The 19,428-nt window shown below is 47.3% G+C and overlaps 1 protein-coding gene across 1 annotated transcript in view; it reads right to left on the bottom strand.

Moving 5' to 3' along the window:
- CACNA1E (calcium voltage-gated channel subunit alpha1 E) overlaps positions 1–19,428 on the bottom strand; it is a 421,822-nt gene that overhangs the window by 14,599 nt on the left and 387,795 nt on the right. The window contains exons 42-47 of the mRNA XM_073356587.1: positions 18,112–18,208; positions 9,838–9,943; positions 6,149–6,256; positions 5,465–5,565; positions 4,943–5,049; positions 668–776 (exon numbers count right to left, since the gene is read on the bottom strand). Of these exons, the coding sequence (XP_073212688.1) occupies positions 668–776; positions 4,943–5,049; positions 5,465–5,565; positions 6,149–6,256; positions 9,838–9,943; positions 18,112–18,208 (628 nt within the window). The remainder of the gene's footprint in view (positions 1–667; positions 777–4,942; positions 5,050–5,464; positions 5,566–6,148; positions 6,257–9,837; positions 9,944–18,111; positions 18,209–19,428) is intronic.

Here is a 19,428-nt window from a genome sequence, read left to right as displayed (position 1 = left end):
TAGGACTGGACCCAAACCCCACTGAAATCAATGAATGGAAATACTCTCACTGACTGCAGTGGGCTTTGGATCAGGCCCTTAGACAGGAATACGTCTTAATTTGTTACAATGGGTTCCAAAAGATAGTTAAGAGATCAGTGTTCTCCCTCTTTTGCTCCTGCTATTGATCCCCTATTGGCAGAAGCCGGCACATCGTGACCTTACATTGTCAGTGACAAGAGATCCACACTTCCCACTGCCAAGCAGGAGGATGCTGTCAAAGCATTTGTTTCCCAAAATCAGGGTAGGGGTAGGGGAGTGGGCGGGGGATGGAGGGAAGAAGTAGCAAGAGGGTTGGTATTATTGCTTGGACCAGTGGTTCTCCACCTGTGGCCCACAGGCTGCTTGCGGCCCAATCAGCACAGAGTTTCAGCCCATGTGACATGCTCAGGGCCATATAGGTAGTACTGGATGTAGTATAACACGTTGTGGGCTGCATATGTGGTCCACAATGGAAACAGGTTGAGAACCATGGATCCAAGAAGGTTTTTGAGCGGTGTGCATGTGTGTGGGACCGCCCATGCCCGCAGGTTGGGGCAATAAAATTGGAACTACCTTTTGGAAACAGAGCAGGGCAGTGGTGCTGAGACCATAAAGGAACTACATTAAAGGTAGGGCATTGGTTTACCAGAGACTGCTGCTCCTGGAACTGCCCATGTGTCGAATCCATACAAGCCAGTTGGAATATCTCTTGAGGAGAGAGTGGACTCAGCGACGGGTACCCACTCCGGCTGCTCCTGCAAAGATATTCCAACTTCAGAGAGACAGAGAGAGAGAACAAATCTTCATGCTGCGATCACTGACAGCCTCTCTGACTTAAACCTCTAAAAGAGAAAAAGGCGACCTCATTTCACTCAGCACTGCATTCTCAAAGTTCTCCTGGCTAAAGGCGCTCCTTTGGTGGGTACGCTGTGAATTGAAATTAACAACTTCTCATCTCCCATACAAACTTCAACCTGGCATTCCTGAGTACTGTCCTGACAACTGGCACGTCACTGAAAAGGGACACCCGTTGTGCCACCTGCAATGTGGGAGCACAGTGACAGTTCCAAAATGAGCCTCCACCTGGCGGTCATGGTTGGCTGACAATCACAAGAGCTTTACTGTTCCTAGATTGACATTTTGTTTCTCTGTGAAGCAGTCCAGTTCTTTTGCAGCTAACGGTGGTGCAGTAGTACAGGGATGGCTTCCCCAGGGATGCCTGCGATTATGGGGATGGCATTACTAATGTGACATGCACGTGCCTGGTGGCTGCACTGTCTCTGAAGAACAGGGTGTTGTGCCACTCAGGACAGAAGTGTCAGTCATGTTCAAGCATTATTGATTTTTTCTTTTCCTCTTTTAAAATTTTTTCAGGTGAATTTAGAGTTGGCGAAAGCCACTAGATTCCCGGACTGAAGTGCACACTGACTCTCAGAAATGGTACAGCAAGAGTAGAGTCAGGGCAAGCTTCCTCATACTGTGCTGCAATGGCCTTCAACTCTGACCGAGAGGGACCACCTCTAGGGACGAGAGGGTAACACAGTCTTTATGCCACATTTCTCATTTATCCCTTGGCCTCTCTGCTGAGACTGATACAGTTGCCACCGGCTATGGTGGTGCTTGCCTACTGGGAGAAAGGTTGAGACCATGCGCTCACTTCACATGAGCCAAACAGCAATCAGATGGCAAGGACTTAGAATCCTAGAAATTTAGGGATAGAAAGGACCTTGAGAAGTCATCAAGTCTAGCCCTCTACACTGTGGCAGGACCAAGTAAACCTAGATCATCCCTGACAGGTGTTTGTCCAACTGGTTTTTAAAAACTTCCAATGATGGGGATTCCACGACCTTCCTTGGTGGCTATTCCAGAGCTTAACTACCCTTAGAAAGTTTTCCCTAATATCTAACCTAAATCTCCCTTGCTGCAGATTAAGCTCATTACATCTTGTCCTACCTTCCATGAACATGGAGAACAACTGATCACCAGACTCTTTATAGCAGCTCTTAAGATATTGGAAGACTGTTATCAGGTCCCCGCTTTAGTCTTCTTTTCTCCAGACTAACCATGCCCAGATTTTTCAACCTTTCCTCATAGTCATGTTTACTAAACCTTTTATCATTTTTGTTGCTCTCCTCTGGACTTTTTCCAATTTGTCCATATCCTTCCTAAATTGTGGCACCCAGAACTGCACACAGTACCCCAGCTGGGGCCTCACCTGTGCCAAGTAGAACTGAACAATTACCTTCTGTGTCTTACAGACAACATGCCTCTCGTTACACTCCAGAATTATATTAGCCTTTTTTGAAGCTGTATCACATTGACTTGTATTCAGTTCATGGTCCACTATAACCCCCAGATCTTTTTCAGCAGTACTACCACCTAGACAATGATTCCCCATTTTGTGTATTTGATTTTTCCTTCCTAAGTGAAGAACTTACTGAATTTCATTTTGTTGAATTCAGACCAATTCTCCAATTTGTCAATTTTGAATTTTAACCTGTCCTCCAAAGTGATTACAACTGCTCCCAGCTTGGTGTCATCTGCAAATTTTATAAGCATGCTCTCTACTCCGTTATCCAAGTCATTAATCAAAATATTGAATAGTACCGGACTACGGACTGACCCCTGTGGGAATACACCCTCCCAATGTAACAGCAAGCCATTGATAACTACTCTATGAGTATGGTCTTTCAACCAGTTGTGCACCCACCTTATAGTAAATTCATTTAGACCACATTTCCCTAGTTTGCTTATGAGAATTTCACGTGGGGACTGTGTCAAAAGCCTTACTAAAATAAAGGTAATATCATGTCTACTGCTTCTCCTCATCCACTAGGGCAGTTGTCCTATCAAAGAAGGAAATTAAGTCGGTGTGACATAATTTGTACTTGACAAATCCATGCTTACTATTACTTCCAACCCTATCATCTTCCAGGTACTTACAAACTGATTGTTTAATAATTTGCTCCAGTATCTTTCCAGGTATTGAAGTTAGGCTGATCGGTCTATACCTCCCTAGGTCCTCCTTGTTCCCCTTTTTAAAGATAGGTACTATGTTTGCCCTTCTCCAGTCTTCTGGGACCTCCCCTGCCCTCCAAGAATTCTCAAAGATAATTGCTAATGGCTCCACGATTGGGTCAGCTAGTTCCTTAAGAACCCGAAGATAAATTTCATCAGGCCCTGCTGACTTGAACACATCTAACTTATCCAAACATTCTTTAACCTGCTCTTTCCCTATTGTGGCTTGTGTTCCTTCCCCTGCTTATCAGTATTACTTGTGTTGAGTATCTGGTCATCATTCACCTTTTTCGTGGAGACTAAAGCAAAATAGGCATTAAGCACCTCAGCTTTCTTCATGTCATCAGTTATTAGCTCTCTTTCCCCAGTAAGTAGAGGGCCCACACTTTCCTTTGTCTTTCTCGTGCTCCTAATGTATGTAAAGAACCTCTTCTTATTGCTTTTATGTCCTTTCTTCATGTAACTCATTTTGTGCCTTAGCCTTTCTGATTTTGTCCCTACATGCTTGTGCTGTTCTTCTGTACTTCTCCTTATCATTTTGACCATGTTTCCACTTTCTGTAGGATTCCTTTTTGATTTTCAGGTAATTAAAGAGCACCTGATGAAGCCATATTGGCCTCTTCCTATCTTCCCTTTGCATCGGAATAGTTTTGACTTATAGTCACTACTAATCTTGACCTGGTTTTAAACTAGGGACCTTGAAGTGAAAAGCTCACTATCTCTTTACCAGTCCCAGGCGCATACTAGTCCTACTTGATCGTACTGCTGGTTGTTCTGCTAATGCCATGCTGGGTTTTCAGTGCTGTCTACATAGAGCTTAGTGAAATTTGTCTGCTGAAAAAATGCAGATTTGGGACAACTGAAAGTATTTGCAAATTCATGGTGATTTCGGCAAATGATTTTGGCCCAAGTAAAAAAAGAAAATAAGTTTGAAAATGTAAGAACGACATTATCAATACACAACTTCTGAATTTTTTTTGACAAGATTCAAAAGGGCAACAGTGGGACAACTGCAGACTGAGTGCACCCCACTTCAAAATCGCTTATACCTTGGGGGGTAGGCACTCACCCAGGAGACCTGGGTTCAAGGCCCTGTCCCTGAATGATTCACACTTGAGTCTACCACATCCCCGGTAAGTGCTCTAACCACGAGGATATTGGGTGTATGGGGGGGGGGGGGGGGCTCTTCCTCCTTATTTTCTGTGACTCTAGACCAATGGTTTTCAAACTTTTTGTACTGGTGACCCCTTTCAAACAGAAAGTCTCTGAGTATGACCCCTCTCCCCCTTAAAAATTAAAAATGAATTAAATTAAAAATTTAATTTAATGAGGGCTTGAGGCTGTTAGCTCCATGGAGTTGACAGCTCGCAACCCCCATGTAACCATTTTGTGACTCCCTGAGGGGGTCATGACCCCCCGTTTGAGAACCCCTGCTCTAGACCTTCATTTCCTTTGCTCTTATTAAAAGGATCCAAAATGAAACATTTGAGAAGTTTCCCAACTTTTTCAATTCATTGAAAAGTCCGAGACATTTCAGGTTTGGTGTGTGAATGGAAATATTTTTCCAGTTTTTTGGAACTGCCAACGAACTGAAAAAACAGTTATTCTCACAGTTCTATGTCTATGTGGCTGGATACATGTTGATGCTGTCCATGGGCTGAAATGCGGCTCTTTGTGGTCCTTTGGTAACACTAATAAAAACACACCAGAAACTCATACTTCTGGACTCATCCTACAATGATCGAGATGTTTCTGCTGACCACCAGGATTTCCTTTTCCCCTGGGCTCTGCCTACTACCCCTATCTGAACCTCCAGTGCCATTCATTCAGGAAATAAAATAATGTCTGTAGGAACAGAAATACCAGAGCAGATATTCTACAGATATTTAAGGGCTATACTTACAGGCCTGAAAGGGTGTCCTGCTGGACGTAAGGCAAAGCTTTGGCATTAGAAAGGATCTCTGGAGGCAGAGATGAAGGCTCCATGCGCTGGAACATAGGGGCGTTTTTCTGTAATAAAAAATAAACAGACTGAGTCTGTTTAAAGTGCAAAACATTTCTGCTGCATAAAAAAGAAATCCCTTGTACAGAAGGTTAAAAGCATGACAATGCTCCCCCTTTCTGAATCCATCTTCTATCTCTCTAGTATAACCTCTACACTGCTACGAATACATTTGCTTTAAATCACTCACCTCTTCTTTTACCCGTCATCTCCTTCACTCACCCATCCCTTAAACCTTCAGATGGTCACTGTCTTAGTGCTGTGCCAGCCACTTGCTGCCAGCAGGTCGAGAATCTGTGTGTGGTCAGCATCTTGTCTGAAGGCCACATTGATACAGAACCCTTGCTCTGAAGGCAGTGTGAGCTCTCCGCTCTCCCCACAGCCAAAAAGCACCAGCCAACTCTTGCAGTGGTTGAACCTCACCTGTTCCTCCAGCTGCTGCTTCTGCTTCTTTGCTTTGCTCTGCTTATAGTAGTCCATGATCATCATGGCTGCATATATTTTGCCCACCGTCAGGTCAGAAGCTGCAAGCGTAAGGGGAATACTTTTATGTTAGCAGAATCAATAGGTGGGAAGGTCTGAAGACTCTATTGCCCACCCCTTTGCGATCTCATGATACCCATCTTACTCTCCTGATCCTTAAAAGACAAACTCTGTTCACTGCTCCAGAAGAAATGGAATTAAAAGACCAAGCATTGTGGGTGGAAACCCCTCCAGATTTAGGACAGTGTGGAGGTGGACAGCTTAGAATTACAGTAATGAAACACTGGAGATATGCAGCCTCATCAGGCAGTTGCTGTAACACCATCAACAGAAAGGGGGAACAAACAATCCTCTCCCCCCCACACACATATGGGTCAGAGGATCCCCCTGATCAAAGGGGTTTGATCTGAGAAGATCACTGCATGCTATTTATTTTCCAAGCGGGTCCAGGGTATTGGGGTGGAGAAAGGAGAAATTTTGCTCGTGTTAGAGAAAATCTCCTCTGGGCTTCTCCTTAAGCAACGTGCTGCTATTGCCATGTTTCTGTTCCCCTTGCGGGAGATGCCTCCTGCACCCTGGCATTGTGAGAAGTTGGCAGCAATGATGCAGAAGGAGGAGACTCACTTTTTGGCAGGGGCACTAGTACATCCAACATCTTCTGGGACAGGTGAGGCCAGATGGCCAGAATCTCCTTTTGCAGCTCTGAATCCAACTGCTGCCAGTCTGCACCACCTGGAACAGAGAGATAGAATGGGTCCTCAAGACTACCGATAGGATGGGCTGCAGGGAGGACGGGAGGTCCTTATGGGTATGTCTACACTGAACATAAGAATGGCCATACTGGGTGAGACCAATGGTCCATCTAGCCCAGTGCCCTGTCTTCTGACAGTGGCCAGTGCCAGGTGCTTCAGAGGGAATGAACAGAACAGGCAGTCATCGAGTGATCCACCCCCTGTTGTCCACTCCTAGCTTCTCACAATCAGAAGCTAGGGCCACCCAGAGCTTGGGATTGCATCCCTGACCGTCTTGGCTAATAGTCATTGTTACATATATCCTCCATGAACTGATCTAATTCTTTTTTTAACCCAGTTATACTTTCGGTCTTCACAACATCCCCTGGCCACGAGTTCCACAGGTTGACCATGTGTTGTGGGAAGGAGTACGTCCTTTTGTTTTAAACCTGCTGTCTATTAATTTCATTGGGTGACCCCTGGTTCTTGTGTTATATGAAGGAGTAAATAATACTTCCCTATTCATTTTCTTCACACTATTCATGATTTTGTAGACTCTATCATATCCCCACTTAGTCATCTCTTTTTCAAGCCAGACAGTCCCAGTCTTTTCAATCTCTCTTCACATGGAAGCTGTTCCATACCCTTTTTCATTTTTGTTGCCCTCCTCTGTACATTTTCCAATTCTAATGTATCCTTTTTGAGATGGGATGACCAGAACTGCATGCAGTATTCAAGGTGTGGGCATACCATGGACTGAAATAGTGGCATTATATTTTCTGTCTTATTATCTATCCCTTTCCTAATGGTTCCTAATGTTCTGTTAGCTTTTTTGACTGCTACTGCCACTAAAAACTCATGGCCAGCCCATGCCAGCTGACTCAGGCTGATTAGACTCGGGCTAATGGGCTGTTTAATTGCGGTGTAAACGTTTGGGCTCAGGCTGAAGTCTGGGCTCTAGGACGCTGCGAGGTGGGAGGCTCCCAGAGCTCGGGCTACAGCCCAAGCCCAAATGTCTACACAGCAGTTAAACAGCCCCTTGCCCCAAGCCTGAGTCAGCTGGCAGGGGCCAGCTGCTGGTGTCCAGCTGCAGTGTAGACATACCCTATAAGTCCAGCTCCATGCCCTGGGCATAGCTGAACGTAATCCTTTCCTTCTCTAAAGTTAAGATGGATTTGCTTTTAAATGATATGGCACCATGCAGCCATAATTGAGAGACAGAGCCACTACCAAGTGGCAACTCTGAATGGGAACATCCAATGGCATAAAGTGCTAGAAGGGAAATCAAATCCACATAAAAGCCTTTCACCCAGTGCAGATCTCCCTCCCTCCATCCCCCACACACCTGCTGCTAGCCCACTGTCTCTTCCTTTAAACTAAGTGCTGGTGAAAGGTATTGACAACCCGGGAGAACAAGGGTAACCCAGGTGTGATGTTACTGACATAACCTGCAACCATATAGATCATTGTTGCAACCACTGTATGTATTTGCAGCAAATATTGTACAAAGATTGCCATGTAAGGTGTCTACTGAAAGGTTGTGATTTGCTGATTATGATTGTGCTGTCTGTATGTGTGTATCATTTTTGTATTTAAAGTTATAAGTTTTGGCTCTATACTGTCTGTATTTCAAACTTGTGCTGTGCTTCTGGGTGACACCCCAGAAAGTTTAGCATCAGCACTGCCTAGCCTGCTTGATGGCCCATTAAGGGCCATCAGCTATACAACTGACCCACTGAAAGAAGGCAGATATACCTTATGACTCAGCAACGCATGCAGAGACATGCCTATGGAAAGAACTCTAAGGTTTTTTCATGCCATGTACTGGAATGCTTGTCTTTGGAACAGAGAAAGAAAGGCCATATAACAAAAGACTATAAAAGGCTGCTGCATCTCCTCCATGTTGTCTTCAATCCTGCTTCTTGCCTCTCCAGGGACTTTGCTACAAACTGAAGCTATGAACAAAGGACTGAATGACTCATCCCAACTGTGGATGTACTCCAGAAACTTGATTTGAACCTGCAATTTATTCCACCACTGCTACAAGCCTGAACCAAGAACTTTGCCATTACTGTATGTAATTGATTTCATTTAACCAATTCTAGCTCTCATCTATATCTTTTTCCTTTTATGAATAAACCTTTAGATTTTAGATTCTAAAGTATTGGCAACAGCATGATTTATGGGTAAGATCTGATTTGTATATTGACCTGGGTCTGGGGCTTGGTCCCTTGGGATTGGGAGAACCTTTTTTCTTTTACGGAGGTATTGGTTTTCTTAACCATTCATCCACATAATGAGTGGCAGTGGTGGTGATACTGGGAAACTGGAGTGTCTAAGGGAATTGCTTGTGTGACTTATGGTTAGCCAGTGCAATAAAACCGAAGTCTTCTCTGTTTGGCTGATTTGGTTTGCCTTGGTGTGCAAAGGAACCCCAGCCTTGGACTGTAACTGCCCTGCTTTAAGCAATTTGTCCTGAATTGGTACTCTCAGTTGGGTACCACCAAAGCCAGCATCGTTACACCAGGCAGAGCCACTGCAAGCTTCCCTATATGGCCTTACCCACGGGCTTCACATTTCACCTGGTGCAGCCACCTCTGGGATGAGAAGCTAATTCCACCCCCCCAGACCCATTCAGACCATGGCCTCTTAGCTGAGGCTGTCAAGAAGGGCGCCAGTTTGCTGGCGACATGGATACTTCTCCCATGGCCCCGTGGCTGTTCACGTTCCCACTCCAGTTCACGTTCACACAGGCCACTGGACAGCTGTGAAATCGGGGTTGCTTTCAGTCTCTTACACCTGGCCCCCAAGAAACCCAGTACCATGCCCTGTCCATTGGACTTTCTACTTGTCTCTTGTCATGGACCAAGAATGGGCAGAGTATTGGAGTGAAGTAATTTCCACATCCTCATAAGGGTTATTTTAAATATTTCCCTTTCTAGGGGTCTCCCTCCAGGGCTCCACCCACTCTCCCCCACCTTTCAAGCTCCCACAGGCTGCTGAGCGCAGGGTGTGACTTCCACAGGCTCCTATGAATGCTACTTTCTGCCCTTTGGGCAAAAGAGGTAGCTAGAGAACATCAGGTACTTGGGGTCGGTTTTTGTGATTCTCTTCTGCTAGGAGGAGGGGAGCTCTCCTCCTACATCTCTCCCTCTGGCTGTCATGGCCAGGAGATACATTCCTGCTTTCTGAGCACCACAGCTTCAAGTGGAAAGCTGCCCATCATGGAAGAGGGCAGCATCAGTACTTATGAGGAAAGCAGCTCCTTCTGGACCCGAAGATAGTTTCACACTGGAAAGGTTACAGAGCCAGCCGCAGACTGGGGTTGATTTCTCTCTTGCCTTCTCTTACTAGCAATTTCCTCCATCCCTGCATCTGACCCCAGAGCAATGATCCCACACTTTGCCCTTTGTGTCCCCGTGATGGCAGTACATATTGCTCAGCCTGCCAGAGGAAGCAGATAGGACTGAATGAACGGCCCCCTGCCCCTTGCCAATGTAATAAATAAATCAGCTCCGCCACCCCTCCCGCCGCCTGCACTGACCACTCCTGAATCCTCGTGCCGCTGCTCCCCACCGTCACCTTTAGCGATTTTGATGTCCAGTGCTGTTCGGATCAGCGCCATCAAGGTGGAGGTGAAATGGACCGTCATGTCCTCGGCCACAGGCATGTTCATCAGCACCAGCCTCTGCGCAAGAAAGAAAAAAAACAGCAGGCAAAAAACAATATCGAAAAACACACTGAGCAGGCAGGAGGGGAAAAAGCAAGAGAGCACGTAAAACAGCACAGGCAAAAAAAGAAGGGCAAGGATCAGCCCCTCCCTCCCATTCCAGCTCCTTCCACCCCCAATATTCCAGCTCACTGCCTTCCTATGCCTGTCATTTGGCTCTGCAGGACCCTCTGCTACAGCCCAAGAGCAACCCCTTAGCCTGGGGAGTGAGGGGGTGTTCCCTGTGCTTTCTGAAAGGACTCCTGAAAACTCAGGGATTCGGCTCTGGAAATTACTGAGGGGGAGACAGCCCCGGGGGATCGTTCCATCTCCTGCTTCACAGCAGCTTTGCAATCCAGCTTCTGCCTCATCCCCTGGGGACACCCTAAACCATGGGCACTTCTGATTGGCTGGCTTGCCTAGTATGCAACATCCTGGCGCCCCCTTTTTGAGTCTTTCAGAGATGACATTTGCTGGCATATGATCACACATGCATAGGATCCAACTTATCCAAGGGGGAGATAGAGAGAGGGCAGCCGGGGAGAGAGAGGAAGGCGACCAAGGCAGGAGAGGCAGGCCATGCTCCCTTCACCCAGAGTGGGACAAATCAAATGGCCAGATCCACTTTCCAGAGAGTATATTTTGCTCTGTGTATACATCAGGATTTCCCTCTCCCACACCGACCCACATCCATCCCATCCTTAGTGCTTCCTGCTGCATCATGCACAGCAGTTCTCCTGGGCACGTAGGTTCTCACCCAGCCACAACGCTAGCAGGGGTGTACGTGGGAGCAAGAGAGAGTGCTTGTGCGAGTGTTAGCAGCTACAGAGGAATATGTGGGTGCAGAAGCTGTTGCTAGCTGGAACACGGCAGACACTATCAGCATTCAGTAGGGGAAGTCTAGAAGCCAAGTTCCGGGGAGATCCTCCAGTGGCTTTTGAACCAAGTATCCCAGCCCCTGATCTTGGAGTCTCCCTCGTAATTCTCTTTGAGTTTTGTCTCCAACAGGGTATCTGACTCTGCATATCTTTTTGGGCCAGCCTGCCCAGAGCTCAACATTGCATAGCTCCTGTCCCATTCACAGCTTCCTCCCACACCACACATCCCATGCAGCTGGCCAGCAGGTTCTAGAGTGCCTCCCAGAGGCAAGAGCAGAGGGCACTGCACCAGCAGAGCAATCAAAGGGTCAGTTAAAGATAGTCATTCTAGCGCCCAAAGGTAAAAAGCCCCAGCTGGCAAAGGGATGGGACTCTCACCAGCTCAACCTCAGCATGGAGTGTTCTCTTTCCAGATTGCACGAGCTCTCCCTGGGGAACTAGTGCCAGGCTGGCACACCATGATCACTGCACGTCCAGGCCTACAGGAGGAACCCTCATAGCCTACCATCTTCTCATTTCAACATTTCCAAGTGAGTTGGGCTGGGAGCAGTATGGTTCAGGGTCATGTAGGTGATGGGACATCCTGGAGTTTCCTCCATCACTTGGAGGAGGCCTAGTTCCAGAGATCCCCTATCAATCCCACCTGTGGGGGCTGTCCAATTGTCTCTACTGCAAAAGGCCTGTATTATCCTTCCACTTCCCATCCTTATACTGAGTCAGATTTCCATCCTTTCCCATAATAGGAATGCTACATCCCTGGGTGTCCTGGTGAGTGTGTCAGACCCAAAACAGAGCTCTGTCAGAGTGGACAGTACCTCTCCTTATGGGGCATGTGATTTCTGATTAAATCAAACCAGGCTGGATCTTCCTGAGTATTCAACAGTTCCCCCTCCCCCTCAGCGCTAGCCCAGAAGGAAGGAAGGAAGGGTTGGTCTACCTTATAGGCCACTTTGGAGGGACATCTCTTGCCGAGGCCTAGCGGTGGTGACATGAGAGTCAGCATTTCATACATCTCAGTGTAATGGATGCGGCCACTGCTCATGGAGGAGGAAGGGGTGGATGGGAAAGATGGGGAGGAGGAGTAAGGGAGGGAGGGTGGAGGAGAGGAGAGGGAGGAAGATGCAGCGAGAGAGAGAGGAGAGGAGAAGAGGCATTCCCAGAGAGCAAAAACAAACAAACAAACAAAATAATAATACGGGAAACAGGAGAGAAAAAAACAAATGGACAAACAGGAAAAGAATAGGAAACCCGTTAATCAAGGCAAATCATACACAAGTGTCTGTCCTGATGAGGATTTATATCACTCCGCACACAGCCCCAGGAATGCCAGCTTAAACCATTCGCCTCTCCAGCTCTCTGCTGCTGGCTAGTTCTACTTTTCCCTGCAGTTTTGGCATTCGCTTCCTCGTCTGAACCCACCCTGCCCACCCCTCCAAAATACAGTTGCTCCAGAAGTCCCAGGGCTGTGTGCAAGCGGCATAAATCAGATACACGGCGCTGAAGCGATGGGTTATTTGGGATGTGGTGGCACATACCTCGGTGCCACAGAGGAACCAACAGTGTTGCATGGACTCTGCCGTTTCTTCCCTTTCTGTGTCCCAGGCACTATGTCAAAATGTCACATAACCCATGGCTGGAACGTCGTGTATCCCCATCTTGTAATGTCTATGCAATTGGGGGCAGCGTCTTGCATAGAAGGCAGTGGGCCAGGGTCATTTGTCAAAGGAAATATGCCCAGTTGCTTCCGTCTGGCCCTGTGGATGGAGCACTTTCCCACCATGCACCAGTGCAAAAGGCATGCTAGTGGCTGAGAAAAGAAAACCAGGAGGAAAGTTCTGCATGCCATGCTTCCGCCCCGGCTCTCTCCCACATGCTACTGCAAGTTCCACCAGGTTGGAGTTTAAAGAGTCTCAGCAGAGGCAGCTGTTTGGTCTTCCAAGATTGGAGCTCATTGGGATTCCCCCAAATGGAACAGTTACTAAGATTGCTTCCTTGATGGATTCCCACCTTGTGCTCCTCTGTTTGCAATGACCTGTCCAGATCTGTTGAGCTGAGGAACAGTATCACATATTTGTCATCTGATGGATTTCCTTTCTGGGACTGACCTCTCCCACAATGAGACTTTTGGGCTGCACCTCTCTTCCTGCAAATACTGAAGGCAGTTCAGATAGGTCTCACAGGGCCCCCAGGCTTGGCCACTTCTCTTCTGCCCTTGCACCAGATGAATACTTCAACATCTAAATTGAAACACCAGATGGATAAATGTAAATGCTTAACAGTGACCGTATTAACTATACATATGGAGTGGCGAGGCAGCCATTGCAGAGGCATCTGAAGAAGGTATCTCAGGTAGGGCTGACTGGGAGAGCGGTCAGTTCTAGAGAGGAAATTGTCAAGGAACAAACATTCCATTTAGGATCCTGACCTCTTTCCCAATCAGATGTAGCGAGCAATAAGGAAACATTAGTAGAGAGAGACAGATAAGGAGGACAGAGGAAGAATATTTCCTCTTCTCTAGTATTAGTCTAGTTTGGGAGCAGCAGCTTCCTCTTGAATGATGCTACCACTGAGGACTGGAGGTACAGGATGCAGTGCTTTCTACAGGTCTTGCTGCATAACCTGGGGGCAGCTTTGCAGATTATCTCTGTAGCAGCTGATGCCCTTTCTGTCCAGGATGCCATCAAGGAAGGTAATGAGTGAGCTCTGTCCCATCCTGGAATTGGCATATTAGTGTCTGCAGAGACTTCAGAAATGCAGCACTCGATCCAGCTGGCTATGGAGGATTTTGATGTGCTCAAGACCAGGCATTTAAGGCAAAAGTAAACAAATGAAGATGATGTTTCCTGAATGGGTCCATTCCATCTGGGTAAATTTTAGCAGTTCTTTTCACAGCTACCATGCACCCTGCTCCTCCCCGGAAGTGCGGAGCTTTTCACCAAAATGAAGGAAAAATGATTTCCTGTGAGGCGTGGAAGGAAGAGTTTACCTTGGTAATAAATGACTGATGTATGAGAGCTATGTTATCCTCACAGAACATGCTGTAAGCTTTGTGTCTTCTCAGAGCAAAAATTTCACAGGCTTCTTATCAACACGACTGTGACCAGAAAACTTGTCTTTATGACAAGGAAGAACAGGGAAACCGGGGCCATCAACTCAAATGGGGTGGGTAATTGGCTTGTAGTACTGCGGGCAGATCCCAGACAGGCCTAAATGCTGGTTTGGATGGAAGGGACGTTGATCATCTGGCAATCCATCAGTAGTTGGACATGTCTGCTTTTATAGCACTGTTTATGATGAGATGCAAAATGTGATGGGTGGAGGGTCTTAGGCTCAATTCTTGGCTGACCTATAAGAAATCCAGGACAGGCATGCCTTGTTTCCCAACTAACATCGCTAAGAGGATCCTGTTTATATGCTCTGCATAAACGGAAAGGGCAGAAAGCTTGCAGGGGGCTGGGAGATTATACATGGCCTTGCACTGCCCATCTTGGTTAGAAATTACTGTTCAACATCCAAAGTGTCAGGCTCAGATAGTCTGGGCTGTGATGCAGGAGTGGATTCGTTCAGATGGGACCAGTCTGTTGGGAAGGTGAATTGCAGGTCTCTGTGACTGCTCTACTAGGGCTGAACCATGGTGACAATCTTGGACAATTTGTGGCGAGAATGACCATCACTTCCACCTTTTTAAAAATAATCTTTTAATCTCTCTTCCTAGTAGTAGTAGAAGGGAAGTGGGTTGCACAAAGAAGCAGATTTGGCTAAACAGTGAGTCAGAGCTTCCGTTCCCAGCAATCTCTGGTCTGTGTTGCTGATGAAGAGCTTTGCTTTCATGTTCTGACTGAATGTAAATAGGTCCCCTGGGGGAATCTAGCTCATTGGATCTCAGCTAGAATACTTCTCGTTTCAGTGACCACTTTGATGTGTCTATCTGCTTATGGCCTAGCCAGACAGCTTTTGTATTCAGTGTCCATTTTTGTGCACTGTCCTGAAGGAGGCCAAGCAACATTCTGCCCAGGAGACTATCTCCATCACTTTGGCATTTAGACCTGCCTTCTTGTGGATTTATGCATGGCACAGCCATTGTCCCATCTGAACGAATCAGAGCATGCTCCTTCTTCACCTCTTCTTGAGTCATCAAGAGCCTGATCGTTCTTTTCTCTTTGATCCTAAATATGTTCCTTGTGCCCCGTGGGTCCCAAGCATGCTCCTCAAGCTAAAAGGCTGGTGTTTGTAGTCAGAATTTTTGGATGTGGATTGTGGAGGAAGAATGGTACTATCATGTGTTCTTCCTGTTTTCATCAATTGTGGGTGGCACCTCTCCTTTCCTTTGCATCTCTTGTTGGGAATAGTTCTAGGAAGTATTTAATTTGTGCTGGGGCTTGCCAGGGCTGAGCCCCAGCACCTCTCAGCTTGGCAGTTCATAGCCCCGGCACCCCTGGGCTTGCCGTGCCAGTTATGAAAGTCAAAACATTGCTTGAGTCCCAGCACTTAATTGCTTGAGCCCCAACCCCTCTTTCATTACAAATTAAGCACTGGTTCCAGACCTGCAATAGGAATCCCTGAAGCTCTTTCATGGGCACTCTTGCCCATTGAGTGATCTCTATATATAAGCCCAGAAGACTCAGTAGTTGCAGGTGAAGATGGATGGAAGATGCTGGGTTCCTTGACACCATGGAGGTAGTGGAAGTTAGTGTCTCCATCCTGAATTTCACCACCTTCATTGACCAGTCCAGCCTCTAGAGCTCTAAGATAGCCCCACTCCTCCAGATTTTTATCTGACTATGAGGAATTGAGGGGAGAGTTCCAAGCAGTTTTCATGCTGAGAGACGGGCTGTTCTGTCCCTAGCTCTGGGACGTGAAAGATCTCCTTCAGGATGGATCAATGCTTCTCAGCATCTCTTGAAGTTGGAGAAGGACTAAAGAAGGGATGGGTAGGGGGAGAGTCTGGGGCTCCAAAGTATTCATACTGCGACTCTCTTCTGTATCTACCTGTCAACTAGACTCTGAGGCTTGAAAAGTGTAATGCCCATGAATCCACCTGCTATGAATGTAACTTCTTTAGCAGTGAATTCCCTTTGTCATAGTTCTGAGGAGGCTGATGCTTTTTAGAATGTTGCACCAAGACATTGTGGCTTTTGTGAAGTGGGTGGTTGTCAGTGAGACTCTTAGGGTCGCTGAAGAAGCTTAGAAGTCCCTTCTGATCATGTCTTCTATCTTCTTGTCTGCAGGGTATTTTGGGAAGAAAGAACCTCCAGCAAAAATTATCATGCCCTTTGCCAGGAAGGCCACTGCTGCATTGGCTGAAAGGAAGATGAAGACAGAGTCTTTAGCTTCTCAGCCCCTGTGGAATTTCAGGACTAACCAACCAAGCCTTTTGTCAGGAATCTCCCACTCTTTTCAAATGACTTTTGCAAAGGAGGGACAAAGGAACACACCAACTTTTCTTGTAATTCTGGACAGGAGAGATTTGCTCTTGGCTTTAGCCTATTCCCCATGGTTTCAAACATGCCCAGGGAAAGAACGTCTCTGCTTCTCTGGCAGAGGGCTATGTTGGGAAGAAAACAGTTCCCGTGGTGTGGAGAAGGAGCTGGTGAAGGAAGATGAGGATCTCGGATGCTTTCTGGCCTCTCTTGTGTTTTCTAGCCATTTTGCCCTTTGGAAGGAAGATTCTCAACCACATCAAAGATGAGTCTATTTTCTTCATTGGGGCTCAGCCCTTGGTGGGGTAGGAGGGGCTTCTGTAACTGATGAGGAAATGCTGGGATACATCTACCCTGAAAAAGCTAAGATCCCCCGCTTGAGAAGGAAAGTTGGAAAGCACGGCAGCCTCTTCACCATGTGAGTCCATTATCCACTTGAGCACAGGGGTGAAGCCTCTGGGGATTTTCCCTTTTGGGACCAAAGGGGTTGAGGGGACTTTTGTGCTATCCCCAAGGTCATTGAGGACCATCCAGCTTGTTGAGTTCCAGGCACTGAAGATGATTGACCCACACTCTTGTGACAGTATCCTGGGCTGATGGTGGGGGGATGGGGGTGGAGGTGGAGGCTACATCATGCCATCCAAACTCTGAACCCCCTTCCCTGGTGGAGTGAGGGACTGTAGACTGGGAACGATTGTGGCACAGAGCACCCCTTTTGCAACTCCCAAGAGAGTCTCCTCCCAAAAGGAGCAGCTCTGGTTCTTCTGCTTGCTCCACCTGACCTGTTCTGCCAAGTTGGGAGAGAATAAATGGGGAGAAGGAGGCTCAGAGGGTTGTCCTGTTCCAATGCAAAAATTTGGACCTCCTGAGGAAGAGGAGGCAGATGGGAGGAAGATTTTGCTCACTGCTGCCCCAAAACGAGCCTGAAAGATGGGACGGCGAAGGATCTGGCTGGGGTGCCGAGTGGCTGCTTTGTTTGCCCTGCCAGAGGCAGAGAATTTAGCACAAACAGTGGCAGTGTGTGGCCAAGACCCTCGTGGACAAGTCTGAATTGCTGCTGGAAGAGAGGCACAGCCCAGATGTCTTGGACTGTGGGGGGGGGGGGGGGAGATCAGAATAAACCAGAAGCCATTGAGTCCAGCTGCTGGAGTCCCAATGGGTCACCTGCTCCATTGAGTTGTCATCTTTTTGCATCATGGCAAACCAAGAGCCGTGGTCTCCATTTGTCACCATTATGTGACAGCTCTTCATAGCCACTGTGCACCATGGTAGAAAACTGCAGTGTCCTGCGAGCTACCACAGCGACCGAACCTCTGAACAGGATTCCAGCGATTGATCAATGGGGTCTTTGCCTCGGTCACCTGCCTCGTTCTCCTTTCTAGTTTGCGCTCCCTCTTTCCGGTGACATTCCCGCACCCCTGGCTTTTATTCCTTCTCATCCACATCCCCTAGTTGTAAACAACATTTGGTCTCCATTCATCACAGGAAAGAGTTCCCATTGGGACAGCTCTGTGATTCTTGGAATTAAAGGTGCCTTCTCTGTGCCACAGGCAACATTCACATGCTGCACAAGTGTTTTGGGAACTCCAGGGTTCTCTGCTTTAGGGAGGAAGGCAAGGGAATAAATTTGTCTAAATCCACATCAATGGGGCTCTAAGACGGATCCCCCTCCCCTGTACCCTAAGGTAACAGCTGCTGGTTCTGGGCGGGGTTGGACCTCTTTAAACTCGAAGGAAAGCAACGTGAGGGTTCCCTTGTGAGACGCAGTGGTGGTGGAGCAGAGGAGGGTGAAGGAGGGGTTAATGGTGCGTCCCGTTGCCAGGTTATGGCTGGGGACTGGGAGGCAAACCTTGCACGCCACCCTGTAGGGGCAGTTCTTTCCCAGGCCCAGAGGAGGCGAAATCACCCGTACTAATTTGTACATATCCTTATACGGGATCCTGCCGCTGTAAAGGAAGCACACGTGGGTTAATAGGACACTGAAATAACGGAGAAGAGGAAACGAGAGCTTAACCAGGGGTCAGAGACCCAGTTCAGGTCCATGTCTCTCTCTTTCTGGCTCCAACAGACCTAGACTGGAGAAGGCTGTGAAAAATCACCACTATATAAGCATAGCTACCACCTTCTCCACTCCAAAGGGGTTAGCACCCTCATTCTCATCCAAACTGGGGATTCCCCGTGGAAAGTCTTGCCCTAAAGGTGCACTAGCTCAGATACCCCAAGTCCCAATAATGCCATATCGCAAGCCTACGACTGGTCAGAGTGATCTGAAATCCAAGGACATGATTGTACATGAGTACACAACTACTTGTTTAGGGTTCTAGGAATCTTTGCATTTTTATGGAGTTGCACCTAGTTATACCAGCAGAAAATTTGCCCTACATGGTCAGTTCATTATAGAAATCAGTTAATTAATCCTCACAATATTTCTATGAAATCAGTAGATGAGTATATTTTAACTCCATTTTACAGATAGGGAAACTGAGGCATGGAGAGTTAAAGTGACTTGCCCAAAGCCACATAGCTGTTCAGTGGCAGAGACCACTGAAGCCTCTCTAGCCACTATTAGAAAAGCCAGGGGGTGAAGCTGCTTTGTCTGTTATTTCCTCTGGTCCCGCCACACTTTTCTCCCATACCCTAGGTACTTTTCCATCACTGGCCAGAGATAACCCAACTTGTCTAGGCAAAACCATTCAGAACAGAGTGCAGGCAACTGGACAGAGTACATGGCATCCCTATGGGTCCCTTTATTTAATGTAGCTGGGGGCCTCTGATGACATTCATTTATTTATCTATCTATCCCCTTCTCAACACTTAGACCCGCAGCTCCATTCAGGTGACAGGACCCGCTCACATCTAGTGACCCTTCCCCACTCAGCGACGGGGATTAGAGCTGCCACCAATTTAAAAATTAGTCTAGAGCAGCTTGTTTCCTCCCGGTGTTTCCCATAATAACCGGCTAGACTCCATGACAAAACAGCATGGGCTCTCTTGCTTTGTGAGACTTGGGTGAGAGCGGGCACTGTACTACATTTGGAAAATGCCATCCACAGGGCCTGACAGCAGGTTCTTTCTTTGACTGGACTGAAGAACCCACGGTAGCACCCAGGTCCCAGGGCAAAGGGCACTACGAATTGCTGGTATCAAAACGTCACCCTTCCTAAAC

This window comes from Lepidochelys kempii, chromosome 8 (assembly GCF_965140265.1).
Source record: "Lepidochelys kempii isolate rLepKem1 chromosome 8, rLepKem1.hap2, whole genome shotgun sequence".
In the NCBI taxonomy this organism is placed as follows: Eukaryota; Metazoa; Chordata; order Testudines; family Cheloniidae; genus Lepidochelys; species Lepidochelys kempii.
The sequence above is the reverse complement of the archived record's forward strand: the minus strand, read 5'-3'. Positions and strand labels throughout refer to the sequence as shown.